We start from the raw sequence: 20,365 nt of genomic DNA, 5'->3' as shown, positions 1-20,365 counted from the left end.
TGTGGTAAACCAAAAAAAAAGTTTTTTAAACCAAAAAAAAAGTTTTTTTAATTTAAGGTAAAAAGACTGCTGCTGCTGCTGCTGCTGCTGCTGCTGCTAAGTCGCTTAGGTCATGTCCGACTCTGTGCAACCCCATAGACGGCAGCCCACCAGGCTTCCCCGTCCCTGGGATTCTCCTGGCAAGAACACTGGAGTGGGTTGCCATTTCCTTCTCCAATGCATGAAAGTGAAAAGTGAAAGTGAAGTCGCTCAGTCGTGTCCGACTCCTAGCGACCCCATGGACTGCAGCCTACGAGGCTCCCCTGTCCATGGGATTTTCCAGGCAAGAGTACTGGAGTGGGGTGCCATTGCCTTCTCTGAAAAAAGACTATTAAATAAAAAGTATCTAGTTTAAGGAAAATATCTGAAATGCAGAAAAGCATGATGTACATCCTTGTTTAGAACATCGTAATTTATGGTTGGATTCTTGGATTCTACTAGAAGAATTGATGCTTTTGAACTGTGGTGTTGGAGAAGACTCTTGAGAATACCTTGGACAGCAAGGAGATCAAACCAGTCCATTCTAAAGGAAATCAGTCCTGAATATGCATTGGAAGGACTGATGCTAAAGTTGAAACTCCAGTACTTTGGCCACCTGATGCAAAGAACTGACTCATTTGAAAAGACCCTGATGGTGGGAAAGATTGAAGGCAGGACGAGAAGGGGACAACAGAAGATGAGATGTTTGGATGGCATCACCAACTCAGTGGAAATGAGTATGAGTAAACTCCGGGAGTTGGTGATGGACAGGGAGGCCTGGCGTGCTGTAGTCCGTGGGGTCGCAAAGAGTCGGACACAACTGAGTGACTGAACTGAATTTATGGTTAAACAATGCAGGCATAATGGTTCTTCTGTTTAGAAGTAGAGAAACACTTAGAACCTAACCTTGCACAGTATTATGAAAGACAAAATGTACTGGACATTTAAGTAGGTGATTTTGTTCAGACTATGGCAGCAGGGAAAATATTCACTAATGAAGACTTTATCAAAGAGAGGGGCTAGGATTTTATGGAGGCAGGTAAATAAGGGTCTTATGGAAACCATGAAAAAAGATGGAGATGGATCTTATCTGAGTCTTTGAGGAAGGGTAGAGGTGGATCTTATCTCTCCACCATCCCTACTTTCTGGGAATGGAAGAAAATTTACAAGAATATTAATATAATCTTGAGATACAGAAAAATCTAATTTAAAGAAGAAAGGAAATCCAGAAACAATGATAACAGATTTCATCATAAATATATTTTATAATACAAAAGATACCATAAACAAAGTCAAATGATAAATCATAGCCAGGTAAAACATTTGCAAACCATATGGCAGATAAAGGTTAAAGACTTTCCATGAATGTTAAGGAAAAGAAAGGTCTAACAAAATGCACAGAGGTTATGGTTCAGTAGTTTACAGAGATGGATTTCTAGATACCGAACATCACCCACAGCCAGGGGAATAAAAAGTGAAACAAACCAAGGCCATTCTTCACCTAGCAGTTTGGCAGAAATTATTCTATGAATATATGCAGAGAGATGGATGCCCCCAAACATTTCTATTGAGAAAGACTGGCTTCACTGTAGAGAAAAACAGAAGAAACAGAAAGAGCAGAATTCATGGTATGACTAGTTTAGGCTTTTGTAAAAGTTCTCCTGAGCACTGAAAATAACATCCAGTATGTCATGTATATAGCAAATAATTTATCATTAAAGATTTCTTCTTGGTATATGAAGACTGAACTTTTGCCAATGATCCTGAATGATAAGGCTTCTTTTTGATTATCTGCAGGAAGTAATGGCTGAACATGATTCCCAGTATCTCATTGAGCTAGATGGAAATAAGCCCCCAGAGGAGCTGTTCATGGTAAGTGCAATGCTTAGTAAGAATATGTCACAGTTTGATAAATCAAAAAAGTATTGACTGAATGATACTTATTTTTGTATCAGAAATAGATTTACATTTTGAATACCATTTATTTTTGAAAAATTCATTTTGACACTTAAAATTTGATATGATATTTATTCATCTGTCCATATTTAAATCAAAACTACACTTGAATTTAAAACCTCTCTGTGACAAAAAGTATCTTGAAAAAAAGTAAAAGCAGATAAGACCCATAAACACATGATACAATGCTTAATATGAGTAATAGGGAAATGCAAACCAAAGCTATAAGGAGATATCACTGCAAATCCACTAAGATGGCTAAAATTAAAAAGAAAAAACAAAAAAAAACAGATAATGAATAACAAATGTTGGTGAGGATGTAGAAAAAGCAGAACATTCATACACTGTTGTGGTAGTGTCATTAAATCATGTCCAACTCTTACAACTCCATGGACTGTAGCCTGCCAGGCTCCTCTGCCCATGGGATTTCCTGGACAAGAATACTGGAGTGGGTTGCCATTTCCTTCTCCAGGGGATCTTCCTAACCTTGGGATGGAACTGGAGTCTCTTGCAATATACTCTCCTGCACTGCTGAGCCACCAGCAAAGCCCAACATACATTGTTGGTAGGACTGCAAATGGTGTGGCCACTTTGGAAAACAGTGTGGCACTTCCTCAAAAGGTTAAATATGGAGTTACCATATGAATCAGCAATTTAACTCCTAGGTATTTGCCCAAAATAACTGAATACAGGTGTTTAAGTGAAAATTTGTATGTGAATATTCATAGCAGCACTATTCACAGTAGCCAGAAGGTAGAAACAACCCCAATGTCTAACAATTGATGAATGAATAAATGAAATGTATATTCATACAATGGACATGTTGGTCGCTCAGTTGTGTCGGGATGGGAATGGATAGGAATGGGTGAATTTAACTCAGATGACCATTATATCTACTGCTGTGGACAAGACTCCCTTAGAAGAAATGGAATAGCCCTCATAGTCAACAAAAGAGTCTGAAATGCAGTACTTGGACGCAATCTCAAAAATGACAGAATGATCTCAGTTTGTTTCCAAGGCAAACCATTCAGTATCACAGTAATCCAAGTCTATGCTCCAACCACTAATGCTGAAGAAGCTGATGTTGAACAGTTCTATGAAGACAGTTAAGATCTTCTAGGACTAACACCAAAAAAGATGTCCTTTTCATCACTGGGGACCGGAATGCAAAAGTAGGAAGTCAAGAGATAACCTGGAGTAGCAGCTAAGTTTGGCTTTGGAGTACAAAATGAAGCAGGACAAAAGCTAACAGAGTTTTGCAAAGAGAATGCACTGGTCATAACAAACACCCTCTGCCAACAACACAAGAGACTATTCTACACATGGACATCACCAGATGGTCAATACCAAAATCAGGTTGACTATATTCTTAGCAGCTGAAAATGGAAAAACTCTATACAGTCAGCAAAAATAAGACCAGGAGCTGACTGTGGCTCAGATCATGAACTCCTTATTGCAAAAGTCAGACTTATATTGAAGACAGTAGGGAAAAACACTAGGTCATTCAGTTATGATTTAAATCAAATCCCTTATGATTATATAGTTCAGTTCAGTTCATTCAGTTCAGTCGCTCAGTCGTGTCCGACTCTTTGCAACCCCATGAATTGCAGCACGCCAGGCCTCCCTGTCCATCACCAGCTCCTGGAGTTCACTCAGACTCACTGTCCATCGAGTCAGTGATGCCATCCAGCCATCTCATCCTCTGTTGTCCCCTTCTCCTCCTGCCCCAATCCCTCTCAGCATCAGAGTCTTTTCCAATGAGTCAACTCTTCGCATGAGGTGGCCAAAGTACTGGAGTTTCAGCTTCAGCATCATTCCTTCCAAAGAAATCCCGGGGCTGATCTCTTTCAGAATGGACTGGTTGGATCTCCTTGCAGTCCAAGGGACTCTCAAGAGGCTTCTCCAACACCACAGTTCAAAAGCATCAATTCTTCGGCGCTCAGCTTTCTTCACAGGTCCAACTCTCACATCCATACATGACCACTGGAAAAACCATAGCCTTGACTAGACAGACCTTTGTTGGCAAAGTAATGTCTCTGCTTTTGAATATGCTATCTAGGTTGGTCATAACTTTCCAAGGAGTAAGCATCTTTCAATTTCATGGCTGCAGTCACCATCTACAGTGATTTTGGAGCCCAAAAAAATAAAGTCAGCCACTGTTCCACTGTTTCCCCATCTATTTGCCATGAAGTGATGAGACCAGATGCTATGATCTTTGCTTTCTGAATGTTGAGCTTTAAGCCAATTTTTTCACTCTCTACTTTCACTTTCATCAAGAGGCTTTTGAGTTCCTCTTCACTTTCTGCCATAAGGGTGGTGTCATCTGCATATCTGAGGTTATTGATATTTCTCCCGCAATCTTGATTCCAGCTTGTGCATCTTCCAGTCCAGTGTTTCTCATGATGTACTCTGCATATAAGTTAAATAAGCAGGGTGACAATATACAGCCTTGACATACTCCTTTTCCTATTTGGAACCAGTCTGTTGTTCCATGTCCAGTTCTAACTGTTGCTTCCTGACCTGCATATAGGTTTCTCAAGAGGCAGGTCAGGTGGTCTGGTATTCCTATCTCTTTCAGAATTTTCCCCAGTTTATTGTGATCCACACAGTCAAAGGCTTTGGCATATTCAATAAATCAGAAATAGATGTTTTTCTGGAACTCTCTTGCTTTTTCCATGATCCAGCAGATGTTGGCAATTTGATCTCTGGTTCATCTGCCTTTTCTAAAACCAGCTGGAACATCAGGAAGTTCACAGTTCACATATTGCTGAAGCCTGGCTTGGAGAATTTTGAGCATTACTTTACTAGCATGTGAGATGAGTGCAATTGTGCGGTAGTTTGAGCATTCTTTGGCATTGCCTTTCTTTGGAATTGGAATGAAAACTGACCTTTTCCAATCCTGTGGCCACTGCTGAGTTTTCCAAATTTGCTGGCATAAGTGGCAAATAGATTCAAGGGATTAGATCTGATAGAGTGCCTGAAGAACTATGGATGGAGGTTCATAACATTGTACAGGAGGCGGTGATCCAAAACTTCCCAAGAAAAAGAAATGCAAAAAGACAAAATGGTTGTCTGAGGAGGCCTTACAAATATCTAAGAAGAGAAGTGAAAGGCAAAGGAGAAAAGGAGAGATATACCCATCTGAATGCAGAGTTCCAAAGAATAGCAAAGAGATAAAGCCTTCCTAACTGAGCAATAGAAAGAAAGAGAGGAAAACAATAGAATGGGAAAAACTAGATATCTCTTCAAGAAAATTGAAGATACCAAGGGAATATTTTATGCAAAGATGTGTACAATAAAGGACAGAAAAGGTATGGACTTAACAGAAGCAGAAGATATTAAGAAGAGGTGGCAAGAATACACAGAAGAACTATACAAAAAAGATCTTAGTCACCTGGATAACCACAATGGTGTGATCGCTTACCTGGAGCCAGACATCCTGGAGTGCGAAGTCAAGTAGACCTTAGGAAGCATCACTACAAACAAAGCTAGTAGAGGTGATGGAATTCCAGTTGAACTATTTAAAATCCCAAAAGATAATGCTGTGAAAGTGCTGCGCTCAATATGCCAGCAAATTTGGAAAACTCAGCAGTGGCCACAGGACTGGAAAAGGTCAGTTTTCATTCCAATCCCAAAGAAGGGTAATGCCAAAGAATGTTCAAGCTACCACACAGTTGCACTCATTTCACATGCTAACAATGTCATGCTCAAAATCCTCCAAGCTAGACTTCAACAGTATGTGAACTGAGAACTTCCATTTGTACCAGCTAGATTTAGAAAAGGCAGAGGAACCAGAGATCAAATTGCAACCATCCATTGGATCATAGAAAAAACCAAGAGAATTCCAGAAGAACATGTAATTCTGATTCACTGACTACACTAAAGCCTTTGACTGTGTGGATCACAACAAACTGTGGAAAATTCTGAAAGATGGGAATACCAGACCACTTTACCTGCCTCCTGAGAAATCTGTATGCAGGTCAAGAAGCAACAGTTAGAACCGGACATGAAATTACAGACTGGTTCCAAATTGGGAAAAGTGTATGTCAAGGCTGTATATTGTCACCCTGTTTATTTAACTTATATGCAGAGTACATCATGAGAAACACTGGGCTGGAAGAAGCACAAGCTGGAATCAAGATGGCCGAAAGAAATATCAATAACCTCAGATATGCAGATGACACCACCTTTATGGCAGAAAGTGAAGAAGAACTAAAGAGCCTCTTGATGAAAGTGAAAGAGGAGAGTGGAAAAAGTTGGTTTAAATCTCAGCATTCAGAAAACTAAGATCATGGCATCTGGTCCCATCACTTCATGGGAAATAGATGGGGAAACAGTGGAACAGTGGCTGACTTTATTTTTTGGGGTTCCAAAATCACTGCAGATGGTGATTGCAGTCATAAAATTAAAAGATACTTACTCCTTGGAAGGAAAGTTGTGACCAACCTAGACAGCATATTAAAAAGCAGAAACATTATTTTGTCAACAAAGATCCGTCTAGTCAAGGCTATTGTTTTTCCAGTAGTCATGTATGGATGTGACAGTTGGACTATAAAGAAAGCTGAGTGCAGAAGAATTGATGCTTTTGAACTGTGGTGTTGGAAAAGACTCTTAAGAGTCCCTTGGACTGCAAGGAGATGCAACCAGTCCATCCTAAAGGAGATCAGTCCTGGGTATTCATTGGAAGGACTGATGTTGAGGCTGAAACTCTAATACTTTGGCCACCTGATAAGAAGTGCTGACTCATTGGAAAAGGCCCTGATGCTGGGAAAGATTGAGGGCAGGAGGAGAAGGGGACAATAGATGATGAAATGGTTGGATGGCATCACCGACTCAATAGACATGAGTTTGGGTGAACTCCAGGAGTTGGTGATGGACAGGGAGGCCTGGTATGCTGCAGTTCATGGGGTCACAAAGAGCTGGACACGACTTAGTGACTGAACTGAACTGACCAGGGAACTAGATCCTACATGCCACAACTAAGAGTTAGAATGCAGGAACTAAAGATCCCACATGCTGCAAGGAAGACTGAAGATCCCACGTGCCACAACTAAGACCCAGCACAGCCAAATAAATAAATAAAAGTATTTTCAGAAAGTTCTGGTCTACCATCACCACCACCTTGCCCCAAATACACTCCTTCCACAGATTTACCCTCTCAGTAAATGCCACATCTGTCCTTCCAGCTACCCTTTTTCACATCCAACAACCAACCTGTCAGCATACACAGCAGGCTTTTTCTTCTTCAAAATACATTCAGAATTTGACTACTTTTTACAACCTGGGATATACTTTCCTCAAGGGAAAGGGCAGAATTTCAACAGGCCTGGTTGAAATTCACCAAGATTGTTAAGGCCCCAGCTGGCACTGGCACCCTGGTACTTCTGCCTACAGTTCATTGGCCAGAACAAGTTACATGGAGAAGCTCAATACCAATGAACTAAGTATTCTCACATAAACTAGGGCATTAACAAGGGAAAGGAGGAAAGGATGAATTGTGAACAAATAATACAATCTACCATAGATTGCAATACACCATCAGGACCTTGTCTATCTTACCATCTCTCATCTCAGACTCTGTTTCATAGTCTTCTACATAGTATATTAGTTTCTTAGTGCTTCCATAACAAAGTACCGCAAACTAGGTATTTTACAATGACAGATATTTATTACAGTTCTAGAGGCTAGAAGTCTAATATCGAGGTGTTGGCAGAGCTTCACTCCATTCAAAGCCTCTAAGTGGGGATCCATCGTTGCCTCTTGCAGCTTCTGGTAACACCAGGCACCACTTGGCTTGTGGTAGCTAATGCTAACATCTGCTTCCATCTTTACATGGCTGCCTTCTTCCCTCTGCCTGAAGACCTCCCCCAGTGTTAGACCTCAAAGGGCATGACTATTTAAGGACCAAAGGGCAGACTCTAGTGGGTTGAATTGTTTCCCCCAAAAAAGATAATATTGAGGAGCTAAACTTCAATACCTATAAGTGTGACCTTATTTGGAAATAGGATCTTTTCAGATGTAATTAAGTTAAGATGAGGCCACAGTGAATTAGGATGGGCCCTAATCCAATGTGGCTGGCATCCTTTTAAGAGATTTATGAAAGCAGGGAGAAAATGGCTCACAATAGAGACAGAGATTGGACTGATACTACTACAAGCCAAGCAACACTAAAAATTGCCAGCAATCTACCAGAAGCTAGGAAGAACAAGGAAATATTCTGCTCATGAGCACATGACTTTTTCAAAATACTTGAAATGTTCAAATGCCAATGTATTAAAAAGACTTATTCTTTAAATTTAGACAGTTATGGATCGACTTAAGTATCTAAACCTAAAAAGAGCAGCTGTTATAACCAAACTTCAGAGTACAGAGGAAGATATTAATGACACAATGGAAAATGTAAGTTACCTTTAACTGTTTGAAAGTCTACCCTTTCCCTCTATGTTGTGCCCTTAATTTGTATCCTTTCAAGGTATAAAAGGGTCTCAGAATACCTTTTATAAAAATAGATTTGATTTTTCAGAAGCTATAATATTGGCACAATATCCTTGTAAACACTAAACAAAAGTTTTGAAAAAGAAAGACAATAAAGAACAATTTAATAAGTATAATAAGAAATAAAGAAACCCAAGTTTAGTTTTAAAAAATTGCAACACCAAAGACATAACAGCCCTCAATTCTCTAAATATTCGTTCATTCCCTCCATCATTCAACCAGTTTTTAAAATAACTACTAAAGTGACATAATGTGGATGTGACGGTCATCAACTTATAAATTGCCAAGTGCTAAAAGAGCCACCAGGACTTTTTAGCTGGAGGACTTAATCTATTCTGGGAAGTTTAGATTCACCTTTTTAAAAAAATAGGAATTAAACAACTAATGCCAGAATCATAAGTAGGTATTAGAATTCAAATAAAATGATCTTTAAGGATAGAGGTCATTTTGTTTTCCTGTACTGTGTAATCCCTAGATTTTAATGGGTGAACATAGCTCATGAATTGATACTGAAGAGGAGGAAAGGTGGGCCTGATGCACCCAGAGGCTCTGTACTGAGCCTCTTCTTCTAGGTCATCATTGAAGGAAAATTTTAAAGTATTCAGAAAACCTGGAGGTTCTTTCAGCCTGCAGTCCCCGATGTCTCGGCGTCAGGGAAAGGACGATGGCATGAGGAGGATCCAAGCCAGGATAGGGCAGCTCCGGGAACTGCTGCAGCTCTGAGCATGGTGGGCGGCAGGCCACTGGGGCTAGTTCTCAAGTTCTTGCGGGAAAAGAATGAGAATGAGCCTGGGAGGCTCTGGGAAAGTGAACCGCAGGAGAGGAAGCCACTAGCGAGGGAGAGGACTAGTGGAGCGTAGCTTCACAAGGAGAAGCCAAATGGGCTTAATCTTTCTCCTCTTTTGGTTCAGCCTCTCCCAAAGGTAAGCATCCAGCCTTTTGGCTGAGGTCTTCTTAAGAGGCAGTGGCTGACTAAGTGAAGTGGGGTGCAGCCCTGGCCACTAGAACCTCCTCTTAAAGATTCTCAGCCAATCCTGTCTTCTGCTCTCCATTTCTCCTCTTCAGAGGTGCCTGCTGTCAGGTCCTGAGCCTTTCTGGAACTGTGAAGTGACTCAACTTGCTTCTTCTTGTCCTCAGCCCATCCTCCATCACCCTCCCTGCCACCACAGACACTGAGCTTTCACTTTCCTCTGACATAAGTTACCACTAGTCCACCTGCTTTTTAGTTTACAGAAGTATGTAGCTGCAACTGCCCAGCGTCAGCTCTTCTGGTCTCTTCTCCCCTGTTTCTCTGTCCATTTCTCATGAAATGATCTCTGCTGTGATTTCCGCAAGGTTTTAGGAAATCAGCAAACCCAAATGCGTGTGTTCAGTCTGCCTTGTTTAACCAGAGGCAGTCCTGATGTTTTTTAAGGCTGTGATATCAAAGTCATTTGAAAGATTATCTTCTCATTGCCCCAATAGATACATGGCCCAGAGACTTGAGAGGGGAGCATGGTCGGCTATCCAAACACTTTCCCCAAGTTTGGACAGGAAATAGGGATGGTGAGGAAAAAGCAGCTGCTTCCTGACTTAACTGTGTACCAAGGGAAAGGCTACCCACTCCAGTATTCTGGTCTGGAGAATTCCAAGGACTGTATAACCCATGGGATCACAAAGAGTCAGACACAACAGAGCAACTTTCACTTTCACTTTCAGTCCCTAGCTCACTGTCTGTTGATTCATGGAGAAGGGTGGTAGCCCAGTGTACCCCACTGACAAAGTTCTCAGTCTCCTGCAGCTTGCCTAAGCAGTGACAGTTTCCTTCAAGTTTAGCTTCTTGCAGCCTACAACTGGGGACATCCAGGCAGGATCCCCACAACCAGCATGCCTCTTTGCTCTCTGATGCTGCAACAGTAGTTGTTAACTTGTTTGGAGGTGATGAATGGAAGATTACTGAGGGAGACTTTATATTTAAGAAAAATGAAAGAGCTAAGTCAGTACAAATGTGCCTATGGCATCTTACTATTTTAAAACTTAGGTAAATTAACTAGAGTAACAATTTTCAAACCTTTTAAATAAGAATTTTTCAGACTTTCCTGAAATAGATTATAGAAAACCCTTTATCCACCTTATGCTCATTCTAACCTACAAGAGAAAATACTTGGTAAAATTTAAACAAGGTCTTAAAACAGAAATGAAAACTGTTTATCTAAGTAAATGTTGGACAAGTGCAGATGGCTGCAATTAAGAAAAAAAAATCCTGTCTTAATTATTTCTTAAATAGTAGAGCATGATCAAATAACAAATAAAATAATAATGTGAATTTCAGCAAAACTTATGCCCACATGTTTAATGTTTGTTACTAACAGGATGAGCTGTTCCGTACTCTCGCATCTTATAAACTTATTGCACCAAGATATAGATGGCAGAGAAGCAGATGGGGACGTACATGTCCTGTGAATTTAAAAGAAGGTAACATTTTTCAAGGATTGGCAGATTTTTCTGTGAGGTAGGTAAGATTTTCAGAATTTAATTTTAAAACGTGCCCATACTTCTTTTCAGTTGTTTATGATAATGACATATTTTTAGTTTTCTAGGTAAAATGTACTGTCTTTCATCAGAAGAAGCATTAAAAACATTTCTATTGAACCCACGTCCCTATCTTATTCCACCTATGCCAGCACCACCATTTAAAGTATTCATATTTGGACCTCAGTCTTCAGGGAAAACAACACTTAGCAATTTGCTTGCAAAACATTACAAAGGAAAGGTAACTACTTAGCTGATTTAATTTGCATTTCCCTTATGACTAATGAGGTTCAACATTTTTTATACGTTATTCATGTATTCTCTTTTAGAAGTGTTTGTTCAAGCTTCTTGCTCATTCCAACTTTTTTGCATCATTATTGGCAGGAGTTCCTTATGTTGTATACATACAAATTTTTGTTATAGACATTATAAATATTTTCTACTATTCTGCTTTGCCTTTTCACTTCTTAAATGAAAAATGTACCATAATATAATTCATTTAAAGTAAGTCATTAAGTCCAAGGCAAAATGATAGAATACTGAAATAGGAACTCCCCAGGTCAGTAGGTACCCAATATGCTACTAGAGATCAGTGGAGAAATAACTCCAGAAAGAATGAAAGGATGGAGCCAAAGCAAAAACAATACCCAGTTGTGGAAGTGACTGGTGACAGAAGCAAGGTCCAATGCTGTAAAGAGCAATATTGCATAGAAACCTGGACTGTCAGGTCCATAAATCAAGGCAAATTGGAAGTGCTCAAACAAGAGATGGCAAGAGTGAATGTAGACATTCTAGGAATCAGCGAACTAAAATGGACTGGAATGGGTGAATTTAACTCAGATGACCATTATATCTACTACTGCAGGCAGGAATCCCTCAGAAGAAATGGAGTAGCCATCATGGTCAACAAAAGAGTCCGAAATGCAGTACTTGGATGCAATCTCAAAAACGACAGAATGATCTCTGTTCGTTTCCAAGGCAAACCATTCAATATCACGATAATCCAAGTCTATGCCCCAACCAGTAATGCTGAAGAAGCTGAAGTTGAACGGTTCTATGAAGACCTACAAGACCTTTTAGAACTAACACCCAAAAAAGATGTCCTTTTCATTATAGGGGACTGGAATGTAAAAGTAGGAAGTCAAGAAACACCTGGAGTAACAGGCAAATTTGGCCTTGGAATACTGAATGAAGCAGGGCAAAGACTAATAGAGTTTTGCCAAGAAAATGCACTGGTCATAGCAAACACCCTCTTCCAAGAACACAAGAGAAGACTCTACACATGGACATCACCAGATGGTCAACACCGAAATCAGATTGATCATATTCTTTGCAGCCAAAGATGGAGAAGCTCTATACAGTCAACAAAAACAAGACCAGGAGCTGACTGTGGCTCAGATCATGAACCCCTTATTACCAAATTCAGACTTAATTGAAGAAAGTAGGGAAAACCACTAGACCATTCAGGTATGACCTAAATTGAATCCCTTATGATTATACAGTGGAAGCGAGAAATAGATTTAAGGGCCTAGATGTGATAGATAGAGTGCCTGATGAACTATGGAATGAGGTTCGTGACATTGTACAGGAGACAGGGATCAAGACCATCCCCATGGAAAAGAAATGCAAAAAAGCAAAATGGCTGTCTGGGGAGGCCTTACAAATAGCTGTGAAAAGAAAAGAAGCCAAAAGCAAAGGAGAAAAGGAAAGGTATAAGCATCTGAATGCAGAGTTCCAAAGAATAGCAAGAAAAGATAAGAAAGCCTTCTTCAGCAATCAATGCAAAGAAATAGAGGAAAACAACAGAATGGGAAAGACTAGGGATCTCTTCAAGAAAATTAGAGATACCAAGGGAACATTTCATGCAAAGATGGCCTCGATAAAGGACAGAAATGTTATGGACCTAACAGAAGCAGAAGACATTAAGAAGAGGTGGCAAGAATACACAGAACTGTACAAAAAAGATCTTCATGACCCAGATAATCACGATGGTGTGATCACTCATCTAGAGCCAGACATCCTGGAATGTGAAGTCAAGTGGGCCTTTGAAAGCATCACTACAAACAAAGCTAGTGGAGGTGATGGAATTCAGTTGAGCTATTTCAAATCCTGAAAGATGAGGCTGTGAAAGTGCTGCACTCAATATGCCAGCAAATTTGGAAAACTCAGCAGTGGCCACAGGATTGGAAAAGGTCAGTTTTCATTCCAATCCCAAAGAAAGGCAATGTCAAAGAATGCTCAAACTACTGCACAATTGCACTCATCTCACATGCTAGTAAAGTAATGCTCAAAATTCTCCAAGCCAGGCTTCAGCAATATGTGAACCATGAACTTCCTGATGTTCATGCTGGATTTAGAAAAGGCAGAGGAACCAGAGATCAAATTGCCAACATCTGCTGGATCATCGAAAAAGCAAGAGAGTTCCAGAAAAGCATCTATTTCTGCTTTCTTGACTATGCCAAAGCCTTTGACTGTGTGGATCACAATAAACTGTGGAAAATTCTGAAAGAGATGGGACTACCAGACCACCTGACCTGCCTCTTGAAAAATCTATATGCAGGTCAGGAAGCAACAGTTAGAACTGGACATGGAACAACAGATTGGTTCCAGATAGGAAAAGAAGTACGTCAAGACTGTATATTGTCACCCTGCTTATTTAACTTATATGCAGAGTACATCATGAGAAATGCTGGACTGGAAGAAACACAAACTGGAATCAAGATTGCGGGAGAAATATCAATAACCTCAGATATGCAGATGACACCACCCTTATGGCAGAAAGTGAAGAGGAACTCAAAAGCCTCTTGATGAAAGTGAAAGTGGAGAGTGAAAAAGTTGGCTTAAAGCTCAACATTCAGAAAACGAAGATCATGGCATCCGGTCCCGTCACTTCATGGGAAATAGATGGAGAAACAGTGGAAACAGTGTCAGACTTTATTTTTTTGGGTTCCAAAATCACTGTAGATGGTGACTGCAGCCATGAAATTAAAAGACGCTTACTCCTTGGAAGGAAAGTTATGACCAACCTAGATAGCATATTCAAAAGCAGAGACATTACTTTGCCAACAAAGGTCTGTCTAGTCAAGGCTATGGTTTTTCCTGTCGTCATGTATGGATGTGAGAGTTGGACTGTGAAGAAGGCTGAGTGCCGAAGAATTGATGCTTTTGAACTGTGGTGTTGGAGAAGCCTCTTGAGAGTCCCTTGGACTGCAAGGAGATCCAACCAGTCCATTCTGAAAGAAATCAGCCCTGGGATTCCTTTGGAGGGAATGATGCTGAAGCTGAAACTCCAGTACTTTGGCCATCTCATGCGAAAAGTTGACTCATTGGAAAAGAGTCTGATGCTGGGAGGGATTGGGGGCAGGAGGAGAAGGGGACGACAGAGGATGAGATGGTTGGATGGCATCACTGACTCGATGGACGTGAGTCTGAGTGAACTCTGGGAGTTGGTGATGGACAGGGAGGCCTGGCGTGCTGCGATTCATGGGGTCGCAAAGAGTCGGACACGACTGAGCAACTGAACTGAACTAAAGAAGATGGGAATTAGGCTTCACCTTCTGAAGAAAAGAGTATTAAAGGATTTGTGGATATGTTTTAAAACCATCAGAGTATGTGTCAGACAAAAGAATTATACTTTTAAAATGTAAAGCATTTTTACAAATCAATATTTTAAAGCCCCAGTAGAAAAGATAGCAAACAGGCAGTTCATGAAATAATTGATTCAAACAGCCATTGCACATGAGAAAAGGATTATCACCTTAATAATCAGGGAGAGGCCAAAAAACCCAGAGATATATTATGTCAACCTCACTGTTGAAAAATCACCCAATACCGATGTGTGGCTAGGATTAGGAAAGTACATTCTCATACATTGCTGGTTAGTGTGTAACCATTCTGGATAGCTATTGGACATATCTATAAAAGTCTAATATCTATGCATATCCTTTGAACTATAGATTTTTGTTGAAAAAACTGTCAAAGATATATACATACCCATAGCCTAGTTTATAATAGCAAAATCATGTATATCTGAATATGTATTATTGGTGCTTTAAATAAGTTGTAATATTTTTATCTAATATAATACTTACATCCATTAAAAATGATAGGGCATATATTCATGCATATTTAATGAATCTAGAAGAATGGTACTGATGAACCTATTTGCAGGGTAGGAATAGAGATACAGACATAAAGACAAGACTCTGGACACAGCAGGGAAAGCAGAGAGTGGGACAAATTGAGAGAGTAGCGGTGAAACATATACATTACCATATGTAAACTAGTAGCTAATAGGAAGTTCTGTATAACCCAGGGAGCTCAATGTCGTTCTCTGTGACAATCTAGAGGGGCAGGATGGGGTAGGGGGTGGTAGGGAGGTTCAAGAGGGAGGAGACATATGTATACTTAATGGCTGATTCACATAATTGTGTGGCAAAAGTCAATACAATATTGTATTAATAAAGCAAGTATTCCCCAGTTAAAAATAAAATTTTTAAAAATTAATGGATTAATTTAACTGTGTGAATTGGATGGTATATCTCAATAAAGCTGTATTTTTAAGTTAAAAAATGATGGTGTGAAAAAAGTGATGGTCTGGATATATTTTTATTGGCATAAAATAAAATAATACAAGCATATTGAAGGAAAAGCAAAATGGAATCTAGAAGTATGAAAACATTATTTAAACTTAAAAGGCATATATAGAAATCTAACATCCCAATATTCAGTATTAAGTATAGTATCTACCAAAGGACTTATATTCAAAAATATGTAGAATTCTAACCTAGTTTTTTGAAAGTTGAACATATGCTTAAAAACATATGGGTAAATGAACTACCAATACACTCATAAAATTGTTAGTGATTAGGGATAGTTAACGGAGAAGGCGATGGCACCCCACTCCAGTATTCTTGCCTGGAAAATCCCATGGACGGAGGAGCCTGGTAGGCTGCAGTCCATGGGGTCGCGAAGAGTCGGACATGACTGAGCGACTTCACTTTACTTTTCACTTTCGTGCATTGGAGAAGGAAATGGCAACCCACTCCAGTGTTCTTGCCTGGAGAATCCCAGGGACGGGGGAGCCTGGTGGGCTGCTGTCTATGGGGTCGCACAGAGTTGGACACGACTGAAGCGACTTAGCAGCAGCAGCGGGAGGGATAGTTAAATTTACAATACAATGAGATTTCTCACCAACTAGGGTGGCTAAAATGTAAAAGATTCACAAAATCAAGTGCTAATGATGAGATAGAATAACTGCAATTTTAATACTTTGCTGCTAGGAATATAAACTAGTTTCAACCACTCTGGAAACAGTTCAATGGTTTAGTATAAAGTCAAACATACACTTATCATGTTGCTACTGCTGCTGTTAAGTCGCTTCAGTCGTGTCTGACTCTGTACGACCCCATAGACAGCAGCCCACCAGGCTCCCCCGTCCCTGGGATTCTCCAGGCAAGAACACTGGAGTGGGTTGCCATTACCTTCTCCAATGCATAAAAGTGAAAATTGAAAGTGAAGTTACTCAGTCGTGTCTGACTTTTGCAACCCCATGGACTGCAGCCTACCAGGGTCCTCCGTCCATGTGATTTTCCAGGCAAGAGTACTGGAGTGGGGTGCCATTGCCTTCTCCATACACTTATCATATGACCCAGTAATTCCACTCCTCGCTATTTATCCAACAGAAATGAAAACATAGGTCCACAAAAAGACTTTCTCACAAATGTTCATTGCTTCTTTATTTATAATAGCCCAAACTAGAAATGGGAAATAGATGGGAAAACAGTGGAAACAGTGTCAGACTTTATTTTTTGGGGCTCCAAAATCACTGCAGATGGTGACTGCGACCATGAAATTAAAAGACGCTTACTCCTTGGAAGGAAAGTTATGTCCAGCCTAGATAGCATATTCAAAAGCAGAGACATTACTTTGCCAACAAAGGTCCATCTAGTCAAGGCTATGGTTTTTCCTGTGGTCATGAATGGATGTGAGAGTTGGACTGTGAAGAAGGCTGAGCGCCGAAGAATTGATGCTTTTGAGCTGTGGAGTTGGAGAAGCCTCTTGAGAGTCCCTTGGACTGCAAGGAGATCCAACCAGTCCATTCTGAAGGAGATCAGCTCTGGGATTTCTTTGGAAGGAATGATGCTAAAGCTGAAACTCCAGTACTTTGGCCACCTCATGCGAAAAGTTGACTCACTGGAAAAAACTCTGATGCTGGGAGGGATTGGGGGCAGGAGGAGAAGGGGACGACAGAGGATGAGATGGTTGGATGGCATCACTGACTCGATGGACGTGAGTCTGAGTGAACTCTGGGAGTTGGTGATGGACAGGGAGGCCTGGCGTGCTGCGATTCATGGGGTCGCAAAGAGTCGGACACGACTGAGCAACTGAACTGAACTGAACTGAACTGAAACTAGAAATAACCCAAATGTCCATGATGAATGAATTAAAAAAAAAAACCTATATGTTCATACAATGATACTGCTTAAAAACACAAAGGAATAGACCACTGAGATATACAGTTATATTGTTGAATCTCAAAAACATTATGCTAAGGGAGAAAAGCTTGGGGAAGATTATATACTGTTTGGTTCCATTTATATGAAATTCTAGAAAAGGCAAAATTTGTCTGTATTTGATGGAAAACAAAGTGGTTGCTAAGGGCCAGGCACTGACTATAAAGGGCGATGAGGAGACTTTAGAGGGTGATAAAAATGTTCTACATTTTTATTATAGTGGTTTTTATGTACATATTTATAAAAACTCATCAAACTCTGTACTTAAAATGGGTGCCTTTTATTGTATTAGACTATAAATAAAATGTTGATGTTTAAAATATATATGTAATTTGAATACATATTACATGATCATACATATATAATATATATACTAGCTTTCTTTGAAAGCTAGTACTTAAAAATCGGTGAATTCTGAAAATAACATACCTCAAGCAGCATTAAGATTTTTGAGATACATAGGTATAGCTGTAGAAATAGATGTTGATGAACAATGTGCTTAGTTTTCAGAGTAACTTGTGCTTATATTGGTTTTCTCAAATATTCTTTGCAGGTAGTTGACTATGATAAAGTGATTCAACCACGTTTTGATAAAGCCCTTGAAATGTTAACCAGAAACACTATAGCTGAGGCCACTGAAGCAGCCATTAAAGTTGTGAAAGAACGGCTTCTCTTAGAACTACAAGCTAAAAATGGTGAACTATTTTTTTAATGTGTGTTTTAACAGTAGTTAAGCCTGGCTCCCTGAGGGCACAGTCTTGGCTTGTCTTGATATCCCTGGCATCTTGCACACTGCAGCCTCAGAATAAGTGGTTGGAGAAATGAATACACATAAACCCGAATCATACACTGAGAAAAAGGTTCCAACTCTGGATTTCTAAGAAAAGGAATCATAAAGAGTTTTCAAACTTAGATTTCTTTTCTTTTATGGATCTGCTTCCTGGGCAGAATTTACACCTTTATTTACACCAGGGGCGATGACAACAAGGACACTTTGTCTGACTCATGGAGTTTGTGTTATTGCTGCTGCTGTTGTTCTAGGCCTCTGCGTCAGCCTTGATTGTAAGTCAGTGTTTTTATTTGGGGAATATTATTTTCAGATTCAAAATGTTATAAATGAAAAAGTCATCGATGAGGAGACAGAAGCACAAGAGGTTAAATGGCTTCCTGAAATTCATCCAGATGGTGGCATAGCTAAGATTTGAACATCCTCTATTTGTCAGAATCTGCTATCAGGATTTCACTAACTTTTTACATACACTGGAAAGCTTCCCATCATTTCCTATGCTGGAAACTATTTAAAGATCAAGGAAATTACTTCTTACATGGCAATATTGAGCTTTTGCTGGGAAAGGACACAGGTTTTGCCTAATAAATCTGCCTCTCTTCTTTCTCATTAACCTATAATCAAGTAAGAAAGTACAACCTGGTGCCTGAGAGATTACAAAAAGCAACCACAAAAAGACCAGCATTGAAATAATATGCCATCCAAATGATCATGGATCAGTGGTAAAGAATCCATCTGGAATGCAGGAAACACAGGCAACACAGGTTCAGTCCCTGCATTTAGAAGATCCCCTGGGATAGGAAACGGCAACAAACTCCAGTATTCTTGCCTGGGTAATCCCACGGACAGAGGAAACTGGTGGGCTACAGTCGACAGGGTCTCAAAGAGTCAGACACAACTGATCGATTGAGCACAAATAATAAAGAATGAATTTAGGTGTTTATCGTATTATCTTCAGAATTAAGACCAAAATTAAAAAATACTCTTGGGCAATTAATAAATATGTGAGATATCTGGAAATATTGACTCAAACTTCTAAGATGGCTTGTCATTCAGTTTTGAATAACAAAAATGAATAATTGATTCAAAAATGAATTTTTGAATTCAAAATTGAATTTTGAAATGAACTCAAAATTTTCAAATGCACTCAAAATTCATTAAAAATGAATAATTTTAAAATTAAAAATGAATTCATTCAAAAATGAATAATTCTTTCAACAAACACTTGAGCACCTTCTTGTGTTAGATACTGTTCTAAACATTGAGCTACAGGGGTGAACAAGACACTTGAAGCTCCTGTCCTTGAGGGGAAAGTGAAGTGAAAGTCGCTCAGTTGTGTCCGACTCTTTGCGACCCCATGGACAGTCCATGGAATTCTCCAGGCCAGAGTACTGGAGTGGGTAGCCTTTCCCTTGTCCAAGGGATCTTCCCAACCCAGGGATCAAACCCAGGTCTCCCGCATTGCAGGCAAATTCTTTACCAGCTGAGCCACCAGGTAAGCCCCCATACAATAAGATTCAGTTCAGTTCAGCTCAGTCGCTCAGTCATGTCCAACTCTTTGCGACCCCATGAATCACAGCACACCAGGCCTCCCTGTCCATCACCAGCTCCCGGACTTCACTCAAACTCATGTCCATTGAGTTGGTGATGCCATCTAGCCATCTCATCCTCTGTCATCCCCTTCTCCTCCTGCCCCCAATCCCTCCCAGAATCAGGGTCTTTTCCAGTGAGTCAAATCTTCACATGAGGTGGCCAAAGAACTGTAGTTTCAGCTTTAGCATCATTCCTTCCAAAGAAATCCCAGGGCTGATCTCCTTCAGAATGGACTGGTTGGATCTCCTTGCAGTCCAAGGGACTCTCAAGAGTCTTCTCCAACACCACAGTTCAAAAGCATCAATCTTAGGTGCTCAGCCTTCTTCACGGTCCAACTCTCACATCCATACATGACCACTGGAAAAACCATAGCCTTGACTGGACATGGAACAACAGACTGGTTCCAAATAGGAAAAGGAGTTCGTCAAGGCTGTATATTGTCACCCTGCTTATTTAACTTATATGCAGAGTACATCATGAGAAATGCTGG

The 20,365-nt window shown here is 40.1% G+C and overlaps 1 protein-coding gene across 1 annotated transcript in view; it reads left to right on the top strand.

Moving 5' to 3' along the window:
* The window catches only part of AK9 (adenylate kinase 9), a 130,150-nt gene that overhangs the window by 26,752 nt on the left and 83,033 nt on the right, over positions 1 to 20,365 (top strand). The window contains exons 11-15 of the mRNA XM_045161989.1: positions 1,816 to 1,890; positions 8,275 to 8,373; positions 10,821 to 10,960; positions 11,041 to 11,221; positions 18,049 to 18,190. Coding sequence (XP_045017924.1) covers positions 1,816 to 1,890; positions 8,275 to 8,373; positions 10,821 to 10,960; positions 11,041 to 11,221; positions 18,049 to 18,190 — 637 coding nt within the window. The remainder of the gene's footprint in view (positions 1 to 1,815; positions 1,891 to 8,274; positions 8,374 to 10,820; positions 10,961 to 11,040; positions 11,222 to 18,048; positions 18,191 to 20,365) is intronic.

Source organism: Bubalus bubalis, chromosome 10, assembly GCF_019923935.1.
Source record: "Bubalus bubalis isolate 160015118507 breed Murrah chromosome 10, NDDB_SH_1, whole genome shotgun sequence".
Classification (NCBI taxonomy): Eukaryota; Metazoa; Chordata; class Mammalia; order Artiodactyla; family Bovidae; genus Bubalus; species Bubalus bubalis.
The sequence above is the reverse complement of the archived record's forward strand: the minus strand, read 5'-3'. Positions and strand labels throughout refer to the sequence as shown.